The sequence below is a fragment of the Euleptes europaea genome, chromosome 6 (assembly GCF_029931775.1).
Source record: "Euleptes europaea isolate rEulEur1 chromosome 6, rEulEur1.hap1, whole genome shotgun sequence".
Lineage (NCBI taxonomy): Eukaryota > Metazoa > Chordata > Lepidosauria > Squamata > Sphaerodactylidae > Euleptes > Euleptes europaea.
Window position 1 is genome coordinate 10,170,037 of NC_079317.1, and position 14,106 is coordinate 10,184,142.

Consider the following 14,106-nt stretch of genomic DNA (forward strand, 5'->3'; position numbering starts at 1 on the left):
ATGTGAGTTTTAAAGTGCAGGAACGGTATTATATATTTCAGCTTGACACCGCTGTTTATTTTTAAAGGCTGCGGAAGACGGGGAGGGTAGAGGCTAAAACAATATTAAAAGGAGTCCTCCCAAATTACCCGCTTCTGCTCTGCTCTCTCCTTTTTATAGGCATTTGTGCATAAGCAGGCAAGGGGATCAGGGAAAAAAAAATCAAATTTACCCTTGGTGCAATTTGGATTCTCACCAGTGAGGATGGGGTAGAAGTAAACTTGGCTGGGATTTTAATATCAAGGAACACGTTTCTTTAACGATTTCTCTGGCGTTTTCTGGGATCTGAATCCTGCTAGGCGTAATTATGGCAGAAACAAAGGCATTGCGGGGGACAGAGTCTAAAAATTGAAATGGCCGTACTGTTGGTAGCTTCTCTGATCCGGCAAAGGCGCCCTTGTCAAACATGCCGCGTTTTAAAAAGCATTTTAGGTTTCTCCCCGTCCCTGGTCCTGTGGCACCAGAGATGGAAAGATGCCTTGATTGGCCAGGTTCTCTGTCGTTCTCTGTTAGCGTGGTGTAGTGGTTAAGAGCGGTGGTTTGGAGCGGTAGACTCTGATCTGGAGAACCGGGTTTGAGTCCCCGCTCCTCCACAGGATTTGTTTTGTGAACTGGATTTGTTTCCCCCCTCCTACACATGAAGCCAGCTGGGTGACCTCTAGGAAGCCCCCAAACAAGACGACGGCAGCAGCACCATCCTGACTGTGTTCCACAGCACCTAACATGATAGGCATGCTCCTCTGGTACCGGAGAGAATAGGTATGCATCATGACTAGTATCCATTTTGACTAGTAGCCGTGATTAGCCCTCTCCTCCATGAACATGTCCACTCCCCTCTTCAAGCCTTCCAAGTTGGCAGCCATCACCACATCCTGGGGCAGGGAGTTCCACACTTTGCACTGTGTGAAGAAATACTTTTCTCTGTTTTGAATCTCTCACCCTCCAGCTTCAGCAGATGACCCTGTGTTCTAGTATTATGAGAGAGGGGGAAAAGCTTCTCCCTGTCCACTCTCTCCAAACCATGCATAATGTTGTGGACCTCTATCATGTCTCCCTTTAACCGCCTTCTTTCCAAGGTTTACAGCCCTATGAATCAGTGTCCTCCAAAACATCCTATCCTTAACAGCTTTGCTCAGGTCTTGCAAACTGAGGGCCGTGGCTTCCTCTATAGAGTCAATCCATCTCAGGTTGGGACTTCCTCTTTTCCTGCTGCCTTACCCCCCTCCTTTAAATTTCATAATTTAATCTGATCTGCAGACTATAGATACCAGCTCCCCTGGAGAAAGTGGCTGCTTTGAAGAGTGGAGCTTATGACGTTTTACCCTGCTGAGGTCCCTCCACTCTCCAAACTCTACTCTCCCCAGGCTCCAACCCCAAATCTCTAGGAATTTCCCAACCCAGAGTTGGCAACCCTATGATTGTACAACAAACCATCCTCCCCTCCGGTAATATCTGCAAAGACCCCCCCACACACACCGGATGTTCCTGCTTGGTACGGCATATGGGGTTGGCATTTCTGCTTCCTGACCCTATGGCTAGATCAGTTCTGTATCTCTCCTTGCCCCAATATAAGTTGGGATTGTTGTTTTTTTGAAGCCCACATTTATTGCTCTGCATTAGATCTAAGGCCTGCCGAAATTTCTTAGCACCACCGAATCCTTTGAACAATCTTGTGCTTTCCAGAATTTCAAAGGTAGGATGGGTAACTGGACGTTAAATAGGCCCTGGTGAGTAATGAAACAAACATGTTCACAAACAAAACCCCTCTATTTCTCTGCGTTCTTGGAAGCTGTTTCATTCACCATTTTGGACGCTGGGCTTCGGTTTCTCCTGTGCAAACATTACAGCATCCGAGCGGAATGAGAAATACTTACCCGTGACCACAGAATCAAATGTGAGGACTGGGGGTGGGGGAATCAATCAAGCAAAGCAGAAACAGACATTTTTTAAGGGGGTGGGGGTTGAGGACCCCCTGCTGTCTTGACGGACAGGCCGGCCCTGCCTTAAGTTCCTCTCCCTGTCCTCTTCCCAGGCCTTCAGTGAGCTGAAGATAGAGCCTTGCTGTCAATAAAGACCTTCCAACATGCCAACTCGGAGAGACTGCTTCCTCTGGGTTGCGCGGGCATTTCCTTCTGCCGTATTCCCCCCCCCCTTCACGCTGGAGAGCCAGCGTGGTGTAGCGGTTAGGGGCGGCGGACTCTAATCTAGAAAACCAGGTTCGATTCCCCACCGCTCCAAACCACTGCTCTTAACTACTACACCACGCTGGCTCTATGAATGAAGGCAGCATATAAATATTTTAATGAATAAAATAGCAAGTTTGGGTTTAATCAGAAGCCCTTTCTTATATGTTGTTGGTATGCATCTCACCTCTACCTGAGCCCCAGCCCAATACAAACACATTTTTAAGACCCGCAGAACCTTTAAGCTGCTCCTTGGATGCCTTTAGTCTTCCAAAATACCATCTGGAATAAAAAAATTCGATATTTGCATGCTCCTCTGCTTTGGTTACGAAACAAATGGGGAAGTAACCGGACAAATGTATTCCATTGTAAAAAAAGCCCATTGCGAGAGCCCTTATGTAGAATAAGACAAAATTTGAGTCCAGTGGCACCGTAAAGATCAACACAATTTTCCAGGGTGTAAGCTTTTGTGTGGCAACGCTGCCATGTATCTGATGAAGTGAGCTTTGACTCAAGAAAATTTATATTCTGGATGATGTCGCTGAGCTACCGGACTCAATTTTTTAATATGGACTAACATGGCTACCTGCCTGAAGCTATCACTATGTAGGGTAGTTTCAAAGGGTAGCCATGTTGCTCTGCCGTAGAACAGCTAGATTCGAGTCCAGTAGCACCTTAAAAGGCAAAGGTAGCCCCTGTGCAAGCACCGGGTCATTCCTGACCCATGGGGTGACGTCACATCCCGACGTTTACTAGGCAGACTATGTTTACGGGGTGGTTTGCCATTGCCTTCCCAAGTCATCTACACTCAACCCCCATCAAGCTGGGTACTCATTTTACCGACCTCGGAAGGATGGAAGGCTGAGTCAACCTTGAGCCAGCTACCTGAAACCAACTTGTGTCGGGATCGAACTGAGGTCGTGAGCAGAGCTTTTGACTGCAGGACTGCAGCTTACTGCTCTGCGCCATTGGGCTCTTTAGTGGCACGCTACAGACCAATAAGATTTTGGGGGAATAATAATGAGAAGAAGGAGAAGAGTTGGTTTTTATATGCCGACTTTCTCTGCCACTTAAGGAAGAATCAAACTGGCTTACAATCCCCTTCCCCTCCCCACAACAGATACCCTGTGAGGTAGGTATCTCTTAGAGGTATCTCTTAGAGAGAGCTCTAAGAGAGCTGTGACTAGCCCAAGGTCACCCAGCTGGCTTCACAGGTAGGAGTGGGGAAACCAACCCAGTTCACCAGATTGGTGTCCGCCACTCATGTGGAGGAGTGGGGAATCTGACACGGTTCTCCAGATTTGAGTCCACCGCTCCTAACCACCACACCACGCTGGCTCTCCCTTGGAGCACAGACTCTCAAAAGCTTATAGCTCCAAAATCTTCTTGGTCTCTAAGGTTCTACTGGACTCAAATCTATCTGTTCTACTATGTAGGGTAGTTTGCAAGGAGAAATTAAAAGGAGCTTTCTTTCTGAGCAGGCCTTTGAGGAAAGAATTGGTTACAAAGAACAGTCGCTTTGTGATATTCCTTTGATTGTTCCTTATGATAAATGAAGGTTTTTAACCTAATAAGCTTACCATGACAGTGGGGGGCAGCTCACTTAGTTCCAGTCAGCCTGACCTCAGTAAATCTTATTTTCCACCCTTCCCTTTCAAAGCAGTTCTAGCTAATGAACCTTTATTTCCCCTATTGTAAAAGTCCCAGGAAAGAATGTCAAGTTTAGAAGCAGGAAATGGATCGTTTAATGGCCAGCGATTGCTTAGCGGGGTGTTTCTCGTTCCAGCTTTGTAAGGGTCAAGGGTACCTTCTTAGTATGAATTCTCCCAAAATATATATAACCCATCCTTTAAGAAACATCCTGCTGTTTCTTTTTTAATAGGGTCAGCAAATTGCATTAGCGCCTGTTCCGAAGATCAAGGAAGTACTCTACGAATATCAGCCGTTGCACGTAGAGACGTACGGGCCGCCGGTCCCTGAGGCCGAATTGCTGGGAAAACTTGGGTAAGTGTTACACCCCCGTCCCATATGATGGTTATTATCAATAGGATGGTATATAATCTGGGAATGCCTCCCCCTCTTCCCCCTCCCCCCCTCCAAAAGCACAAGATTTTATTTAAACAAACCAGAACAGATCTTAACAAAATAGTAGACTTCCTGCCCAAATGAATATTTTGTTTGGGTGGATATATGCGATTCCTCCCCATCCCGCTTCCCTCCCTCCCTCCTTTCCCTTTCTTTGCTTTTCTGGTCTTTTATTGATCAGTTGAGAATTCGGCTGGATCGCATTAATGTTTTCAAGGTTACAGTTGGCAGCCGAGGAGAAGTAGCTGTTCATTTTCAGCTACACGGCATTAAAAAATAAAAAAGCCGAAGCCGGGGAGCTTGATTCGCCCAGCAGCAGGCCGGTTAAAAAAAAAAAGAACAGGGAAAAGCGCAAGGCCTTTTGCCATGCAAAGCTGGATTTTCCTCTCTGCCTTGAAGCCTGTTGATGAGTTCCATCTGTCAGGGGAGCGTCTGCTGCTCGAGCCCCGGTTTTAAGTGAGTGGGAGGGCTGGTTCATATGCCCTGCGGCTCCCACACAGCCACCTCCCCACAAAATGCACCAGGCATCTCGTGAGCTAGCATCCAAGTGTGAGTTGCACAAAATTTCCATCCGTACGAAACTGGGGAGGGGGAGCTTGTGCTCTCCCCTCCCCATAGCTCAAGAACCAAATCTTCCGTCCATGTGAGCGGTCCTTCTTGGAAAAGAGACATTCCCAGTGGGTTGCGCTGAGCATTTTGAAGAAGTCAAAGTCATAGAACTGTAGAATCATAGAGTTGGAAGGGACCACCAGGGTCATCTGGTCCAACCCCCTGTACAATGCAGGAAATTCACAACTACCTCCTCCCCACACACCCAGTGACCCCTACTTCATGCCCAGAAGATGGCCAAGATGCCCTCTCTCTCATCATCTGCTTGAGGTCATAGAATCAGCATTGCTGACAGATGGCCATCTAACCTCTTCTTTAAAACCTCCAGGGAAGGAGAGCTCACCACCTCCCAAGGAAGCCTGTTCCACTGAAGAACTGCTCTAACTGTTAGAAAATTCTTCCTAATGTCATGGGCCCCTGGCTTGATCAGAAGTGGGTAGCGGGTAGCGGGCCCCAAAGCGGAGGGAACACGGCTCTCTTCCAATGCATGATCGATTTGGCTTGTGCAGCGTAGGCAGAGGATCCAGATCCGCTGCATTGATTAAGCAGAGATGTGCGTTTGGCGCAGGACCTTAAACGTGCTTGACTGAAAAGTGGTATTTGTGTTTGAGTAAATAAAATGTGTCTCTGTGCGTTAAGTGCCATCAAGTCGCTTCCAACTTACGGCTGCCCTATGAATCAATGCCCTCCAAAACGTCTTATCGTTAACGGCCTTGCTCAGGTCTTGCAAACTAAGTGCCACGGTTTCCTTGATTGAGTACATCCATCTCATGTCGGGTCTTCCTCTTTTCCTGTTGCCTTAAATTCTCCCTAGCATGATTGTCTTGCTATCCTGGAATTATATGTTTTTGGTTCTTTAGACGTAATTCACAATGCAATTAAGCTCATCTTGTAAACTGAAGGTATTCATGTACCGTACCTCTTTGCCATCTGCCTGTGTTGTTTTTGTCGGGTTTTAGACCCTGTGAATTGGGACTTCTGCAAAATTCCTTCAGTTGGAGGTAGCTGATGCAGTCCTCTTTCTGCAACTGCTAGCAGAAGTGCTATAAAACTCACTTAAACTGCAAGAAAAACATAAAACATAAAGCTTCTCTGCAGAACAGGAGGTCTCTGCAGACCAAGAAAAAAACGCCAGGGACTCATTCGAGGGGACAGTCAATGAGCCTTTACAATGGGTCCAAAACCCAACGTTCTGCATCTGTGTATTCCGTTTTCTCCCTCGGTCCTGGTTGTTTGGCGTTCCGAGTTATAGGAGGCAAAAGTTAATTAGCTTTCCCAGCCCTGGCGTGGCCAGGCTTAGTTCGTGCCACCTGTTCTTACGACAGCTGCTCAGACTTCCAAAGCCAGGGGATTTTCTGATGACAAATTAAAATGTGGTGCAGGAAAGAGGCATCTGATTCCATATCGGGGAACTTTCGGACTCTTGGGATTTCATCACCCGCCTCCCCTGCATGCCGATTTTTAGCTGTGAATGTGTTGTATTTTCATTTATTCGTTTTTCGATTTGTATCCTGCCCTCTGTCCTCGGTGAACGCCATCAAGAACAACATTGATGATGATGATGATGAGTTGGTTTTTATATGCCGACTTTCTCCACCACTTAAGGGAGAATCAAACCGGCTTACAATCACCTTCCCTTCCCCACAACAGACACCCTGTGAGGTAGGTGGGGCTGAGAGAGTGTGACTAGCCCAAGGTCACCCAGCTGGATTCATGTGGAGAAGTGGGGAAACAAATCCAGTTCACCAGATCAGCCCCCACCGCTCATGTGGAGGAGTGGGGAATCAAACCCAGTTCTCCAGATCAGAGTCTACCACTCCAAACCACCGCTCTTAACCACTACACCACGCTGGTATAATTCTTTGTCACTGCATGGTCTATCTTCATCAGCTTTTTTTTTTTTTTTTTAATACTTATTACATTTATGCACAGTTTTTAGGACTCATGGTGCGTTAACATACTTTTGGGAAACACTGACGTGGATAATGACAGCGGTCTACCTTGCAGGGTTATCGCACGGTTGAAATAGCTGATGAACAAGCTCGGGCAGCCCATTCCTGAACCTTTTGGTGGCCGGGGACATCGTGGCCAAGGCCCCACCGCAGCGCCTCCAAAGAGGTTCCCCGGGCGCCTAAAGGCTTCAAAAAGCCTTTTTAAATTTAAAAAGTCAAAAATGGGGCTTTCCCCCCCATTGAGAACAGCAAGGCTGCACCAGGAAAAACCTCTTAAGAGTCCACCGCTCTTCACCACTACACCACCAGTGCACCATAGGGGGGTGTAGCTTCTCAGTTATCAGCAGCACAGGAAGGGACTGGCAGGAACCCCCCCCCCCGGACCTCTGAAGACGAATGGGCTGCTGAGTCAGAGCCAAATCGCGGCAAACCCCATCCACGGGGTGTTCCAGGCAAGAGAGGAGAAGAGGTGGTTTGCCAGTGCCTTCCTTTGCATAGCGACCCCGGTCTTCCTCGGTGGTCTCCCATCCAAGCGCTGACGGTGGCCAACCCCACTTACTCCCGACCTCTGACAAGCTTGGGCAAAGTTTGACCTCACCTAGAGTATTGTGTTCAGTTTGGGGCACCGCAGTTTAAGAAGGATGTAGACAAGCTGGAACGTGTCCAGAGGAGGGTAACAAAGATGATGAGGGGGTCTGGAGACCAAGACCTATGAAGAAAGGTTGAAGGAGCTGGGTATGTTTAGCCTGGAGAGGAGAAGACTGAGAGGGGATATGATAACCATCTTCAAGTACTTGAAGGGCTGTCATGTAGAGGAGGGTGCCCAGTTGTTTTCTGTTGCCCCAGAAGGCCGGACCAGAACCAACGGGTTGAAATTAAAACAAAAGAGTTTCCGTCTAGACTCTAGGAAGAACTTTCTAACAGGTAATCTTCCTCGGGAGGTGGTGAGCTCTCCTTCCCTGGAGGTTTTTAAGCAGAGGCTGGATGGCCATCTGTCAGCAATGCTGATTCTATGACCTTAGGCCGATCATGAGAGGGAGGGCACCTTGGCCATCTTCTGGGGTGATTGGGGGTGTGTGGGGGGAAGGTAGTTGTGAATTTCCTGCATTGTGCAGGGGGTTGGATTAGATGACCTTGGTGGTCCCTTCCAGCTCTATGATTGTATGGTTCTATGAAGTTGGGCCATTTGGGCTGGGGCTGCAGCAAGTGAGCTTCAAGCGATAGTAGAAAGGCTGCTACCTTTGAAGGACCCATCTCGATGAGGGCCCTGAAAGTAATAAACAGCGTCTTGAAAATCAATAGAAAATATTACCAGAAGTAAACTCAGAAAGCTGCTGGACGGAGGTAAAATACACTGAGCTGGCAGCATCTTAGTGAACCCCCCTCCCAAACCCCTTACCTCCGGAGATTTAAGAGAAGCTGAAGTCTGCACATCGTTTTGGGAAACTGGCTGGTAAGCAATAAATTGCAGTAATCAAGTTGCAATATTATTTTAGAGACATGAAATTTTTTGCTGCAGCCTATGACTAACAGTGTTAAAAAAAGGAAAGAAGGAACGTCGGTAAGTGAAACGGCGCCAGTCTTCACGGTCTGTTGCAGTGGTTTCCAAAATGTGTTCCAAGGAATCTTGGGGTTTTGAGGAGGCTTTTTGGGGTCCCTCCTTGAGAGGAACAGTATTGGAGGGCAACTTTGTCTTGAAACGCAGCTCGCTTACGACGGATCATCTTTCCCTGCCCCATGTGGCCACAGGGAAAAGTTTGAAAGTAGGGACTTAATTTGCTGATGAAACTATTGTGCTCCTTCGATCCTAGAATCATAGAGTCGGAAGGTACCCCCAGGGTCATCTAGTCCACCCCCTTCACAATGCAGGAAATTCACACCCCCAGTGACCCCATGCCCAGAAGATGGCAACAAAACCCCTCCAGGATCCTTGACCAATCTGGCCTGGAGGAAAATTCCTTCCTGGCTCCAAACTGGCATTACCCTAGGCATCTAAGAAAGGGCCACAAGAGCCAAACACTGGCCAACCCTTCCTGTCCTCCCTCTCATGATATGCCTCTACAACTTGAAGGGTTTTTTCCGTTGTAATGGGTATGCAGGGGTTCTTCCACAGGCTAAGTAATGCAGAAGGGGTTATGAATCTGGCCTTAGGGAAGAACTAGAGAGCAGGAATGAAAGTGTGGCTTAAAAAAAAAATTAGATGTAATTAATTGTACAGGTGAGCTAAATTGAATTGCTGTTGAATCCTTTAACAGCTCTGGGTAATACTAGGTGGACCAACCCATATACTTCCTCTTCCTAATTGTTTTGTAGTTGACTGTAGATCGACATAATTGTTTTGTAGTTGACTGTAGATAGACATAATTGGCTCAACCAGGAGTCCCCAACCTTTTTGAGCCTGTGAGCACCTTTGGAATTCAGACACAGCATGGTGGGTGCAGCAACAAAACGGCTGCCACAAAATGGTTGCCACAGGAGGCGGAGCCAACCACAAAATGATTGCCACAGCTTAACTTCACTGGTGTAATGAGTCCGGCGCCTAGAGTTTCAATCTTTGTATGCTCTTTCTATGTGCTTAAGGTCAGGCATGATGGAGAGCCAGCGTGATGTAGTGGTTAAGGTATTAGACAAGAATCTGGGAAACCCAGGTTCGAATCACCACTCTTCCGTGGAAACTTGCTGGGTGACCTTGGGCCAGTCACACACCCTCAGCCTTGACCCTGGCAAGTATTTGGAAGGGAGACCTCCAAGGAACACCAGGGGCATGACGTGGAGGCTAATCTGGTGAACTGGATTTGTTTCCCTACACCTACACATGAAGCCAGGAGGTTGACCTTGGGCTTCTCACAGCTCTCTCAGCCCCACCTACCTCACAGGGTGTCTGTTGTGGGGAGGGGAAGGGAAGGTGATTGTAAGCCGGTTGGATTCTCCCTTAAGTGGTAGAGAAAGTCAGCATGTAGTGCAGGAATGGGGAAGAAGCCCCTGCCAAATGTTGTCTTTCTACAGAAATCTTAAAGGCACCAGAGCCTACACCTGTCTTGAATTTGTCAACTGATGGCAACCTTCCTCCCGTTATTCTGCATTGCATATGATTTTAGGAACAAGATTGGGAGGATGGGGGAAGGGTGCTCATCTGTGACAGTTCTGCAGCGTTGGGAACTGGAAAGCAGGACTTCTGAACATGGAGATAGATCACGATGGGTAGCGGTGGTAGTCTATCTGTAGCAGTAGAAAACAGCAAGAGTCAAGGAGCACCTTTAGGGGAGGGGCTGTGGCTCAGTTTGTAGAATATCTGCTTGGCATGCAGAAGGTCCCAGGTTCAATCCTCCAGTTCAAGGGACTAGGCAAGTAGGTGACATGAAGGACCCCTGCCTGAGACCCTGGAGAGCCACTGTCGGTCTCAGTAGACAGTACTGACTTTGATGGACCAAGGGTCTGATTCAGTATAAGGCGGCTTCATGTGTTCCCCTTAAAGACTAACAACATTTCTGGCAGGGTATGTGCTTTCTGTACCTGAAGAAGTGAGCTGTGGCTCACGAAAGCTCACACCCCACCAGACATTTTGTTAGTCTTGAAGGTGCTACTGGGCTCTTGCTCTTTTCTGCTGCTTCAGAACATGGCTTAGCATAGAGCCCCTTGTATGGTTTAATCCTGCCTTGGGATGTGGCGATAAATCCCGGCTTGGATCCGAAAGTGCCGATGCTCTGTCCGTGCGTTGGGGGAGGGGAGGGATGCTGATTTCCCTCCAGCGACATTCCAAGCTGCCCCATTCCCAAAGCTGCTCCGGAGAATCATGGGGCCTTCTGCAGTATTGCGTGGTGCAGAGTGTGGGAGGATGCAGCTGTTGGGGAGGGGGGAGAAAGACTTCGAGGAGAAAGACTGTTCCTTGGATCCAAGCCCTTGAGTCTGGAAAGATTATTTAAAAAGCTACTTAGTGCTGCTGAATATGTGGGAAAGTTATATATATTTTTAAAAGCCTCTGTATTTCTGAAGATTTTATTGGGGAAACCTTGGCATGTATATATGGGTGTTCCCCGTTTGGTCAGTAGTGTATTGATTCTTGAAGGGATGCGTAGACTTCAGATCACGCTAATGAAGAGGGCTATGGATATCCAGCTGTGAATATCCAGCTGTCCTCTGGCTTGGTGGTTTTTATAGGTCGATTTTCTCTACCTTTTAAGAATAATTGAACCGGCTTACCATCACCTTCCCTCCCCCACCCCACAACAGGAACCTTGTGAGGTTGGTGGGGCTGAGAGAGTTCAGAGAGAACTGTGACTGGCCCAAGGCCACCCAGCAGGCTGCATGTGGAGGAGTGGGGAATCGAACCCAGTTCTCCAGATTAGAGTCCGCCACTCTCAACCACTACACCATACTGGCAATAGTGTATGCAATGAATCGAATTGAATCAAATAGAACCATAGAGTTGGAAGGGGCCATACAGGCCATCTAGTCCAACCCCCTGCTTAATGCAGGATCAGCCTAGAGCATCCTTGACAAGTGTTTGTCCAGCCTCTGCTTAAAGACTGCCAGGGAGGGGGGAGCTAACCCCCTCCCTAGGTAGCCAATTCCACTGGCGAACAACTCTTACTGTAAAAAAATTTCCCCCCTAATATCTAGCCGGTACCTTTCCGCACGTCATTTAAACCCGTTCTTGCGAGTCCTATCCTCTGCTGCCAACAGGAACAGCTCCCTGCCCTCCTCTAAGTGACAACCCTTCAAATACTTACAGAGAGCAATCATGTCCCTCCTCAACCTCCTCTTCTCCAGATTAAACATTCCCAACTCCCTCAACCTTTCCTCACAGGGCTTGGTCTCATCCGCACCCGCTCCATTCTGTCCACATCCTTTTTGAAGTGAGGCCTCCAGAACTGCATACAATACTCCAGGTGTGGCCTGACCAATGCAGTGTACAGCGGAACTATGACATCTTGCGATGTGGATGTTATGTCTCTCTTGATGCACCCCAATATCATATTAGCTTTTTTTGGTTGCTGCATCACACTGGATGCTTGGATTTAACTTACGGTCCACCTGCATCCCAAGATCGTGTTCACACACAACAGTAGCAGGCCATTCCAAAGGCAAACAGTGGCTCTAAAGGGGTTTGTGATCCAACCGAGGCTTCCATCCCAGGTTTCGCTGATCGCTGATCTAGAGAGACCAATGATCCGACTCTGTATAAGGCCCCTTTGTGCTTGGGAGCTGGATTGGGGCCAGTGATTTATTTATGTTTTATATGTTTAGAACGCTACTACGTGGGTTGCGTGAAGGTTTGGGGTTATTTTCAATAATGAGGGAAGCAGACAGCGCTCGGCTGCCCGACCGAATCGCATCTGAGAAGAGACGAGCGCAGCCTCCTCCAGGAAGCCCGAAACCTCGTTGTTTAGAACAGCCGGCCGTTTTTTTTGGCAACACGTCTTCTGAGCTTTTCAAACGGCACCCTGTAGGATCTGGAGTTTTTGTAAGGAGCTCTTCTGTCAAGGTCGTTAGTGGGATATGTTAGTCGCGGGCTGCTTATGAAACAGAATTTTTCTGCTTCCTGTCCGCCCACCTGCGGGTACAGTGTGGGTTCTGTAACTCTTAACAGCCCTGGGAGGGTTATAAAAACCAAAGAATATGGAAAATGTATAAAAGAATCAAAAAGAAGGAGGCCTACGCTAGACTGTGCAGTTACTTATATGCGGAGTTGGCCACGGCCGTGCATGTTGCCACTAAATTAACCTCAGAAACCTGGACCTGACAGCAAAATGTCCGTAGTAGTTGTTTTTCTTGGCGGTTGGCTCCAGAATTAACTCATTGATCTAATACGAGCCTATGTGCTCTGAATATTTGCCCAGTTGTGTGGGTCGGTTTCTTTTCTTTTCATGTAAAAAAAAAAAAAAAAGCAATCATGGAAAGAAAAAAAAAGACCATTTCTGCTCTGTGCAGTTGTCAAACAAGCTTCTTTCATTGACAATCAGACCCAGGGCAGCTGAAGGGAGTTGTTTAGTCTATAGTAAATACTCTGGAGATTACAAGGTCACTGTAGGAAATGTAATTATACAATTTTTTGGTTCTAGAATAGTCTCTGGTTTTCTTTGCTGGGGCCTACAGAATACTCAGTCATGGAGGTTTGTTAAAATTGTGTCTCTGTGCAAACACACCCATTCTATAGAATGAGAGTGTTTGCATATAGGATTCTATAAAGCGACAGAATATGAAGTGATATTGCACTACGGTGTGGTTGCCAACTCATTATTGAGTTGCCATTATTGTGGTTGCCAACTCATTATTGCACTACGGTGTGGTTGCCAACTCATTCCTGGAGATTTGGGGGAGGAGCCTGGCGAGGGTGGGGTTTGGGAAGGAGAGGGACCTCAGCAGGTTATACTACCATAGAGTATGCCCTTCAAAGCACCATTTTCTCTAGGGGAACTGATCTCCGTAGTCTGGAGGTTGGCGAACCTACACTACGATTGTGAATTTCCACACTATACTGGAGAAACCTGGGATTCCTTGGAAGTTTGAAGTTCCTTGATGAGCAAACCAGTAATTGCAAGCATGTTTCCCAGAAATTTAACTTGGCTACCACAACCTGTGGTGGTGGAAAGTGCCATCAAGTTGACCCCTCATGGGGTTTTCAAGGCAAGAGACATTCAGAGGTGGTTTGCCATTGCCCGCCTCTGCTAAGCAACCCTGGACTTCCTTGGTGGTCGCCCATCCAAGTACTAACCAGGGCCGACCCTGCTTAGCTTCCAAGATCTGACGAGACCGAGATAGCCTGGGCAGTCCAGGTAGACTTACCACAACTATCAAGTTGTGGCAGGTCCTGTCTCTTGTTGGTAGCCATTTTATTGTGGTGGCCACTATGGTTGCTCAAAATTCCAGAAGTGTCCACAGGCTCCCCGGGGTTGAAGACCACCACGTTAGCCTTACTGCTCAAAGCTTTCCATACCTAATGGCTTCTTCTGAGCTAGCCGCCCCTCGCACGTGGAGCACTGGTCTTGAATGTTAAGTTCTGTGCTTGTGGGGGGGAGGACATTTGCCCACCCTTGAACACTCATGAAGCTGCCTTCTACTGAATCAGACCGTTGTTCCATTGAAGCCAGTAGTGTCTACTCAGACTGGCAACGGCTCTCTAGGGTATCAGGCTGAGGCCTTTCCCATCACCTTCTACCTGATTCTTTCGACTGGAAATGCCGGAGATTGAACCTGGGACCTTCGGCATGCCAAGCAGATGCTCTACCACTGAGCTA

General features: G+C 47.8%; 1 protein-coding gene across 1 annotated transcript in view; it reads left to right on the forward strand.

The window, feature by feature from the left end:
- MNAT1 (MNAT1 component of CDK activating kinase) overlaps positions 1-14,106 on the forward strand; it is a 132,358-nt gene that overhangs the window by 93,442 nt on the left and 24,810 nt on the right. Inside the window, exon 7 of the mRNA XM_056851073.1 lies at positions 4,105-4,226. Within this exon, the coding sequence (XP_056707051.1) occupies positions 4,105-4,226 (122 nt within the window). The remainder of the gene's footprint in view (positions 1-4,104; positions 4,227-14,106) is intronic.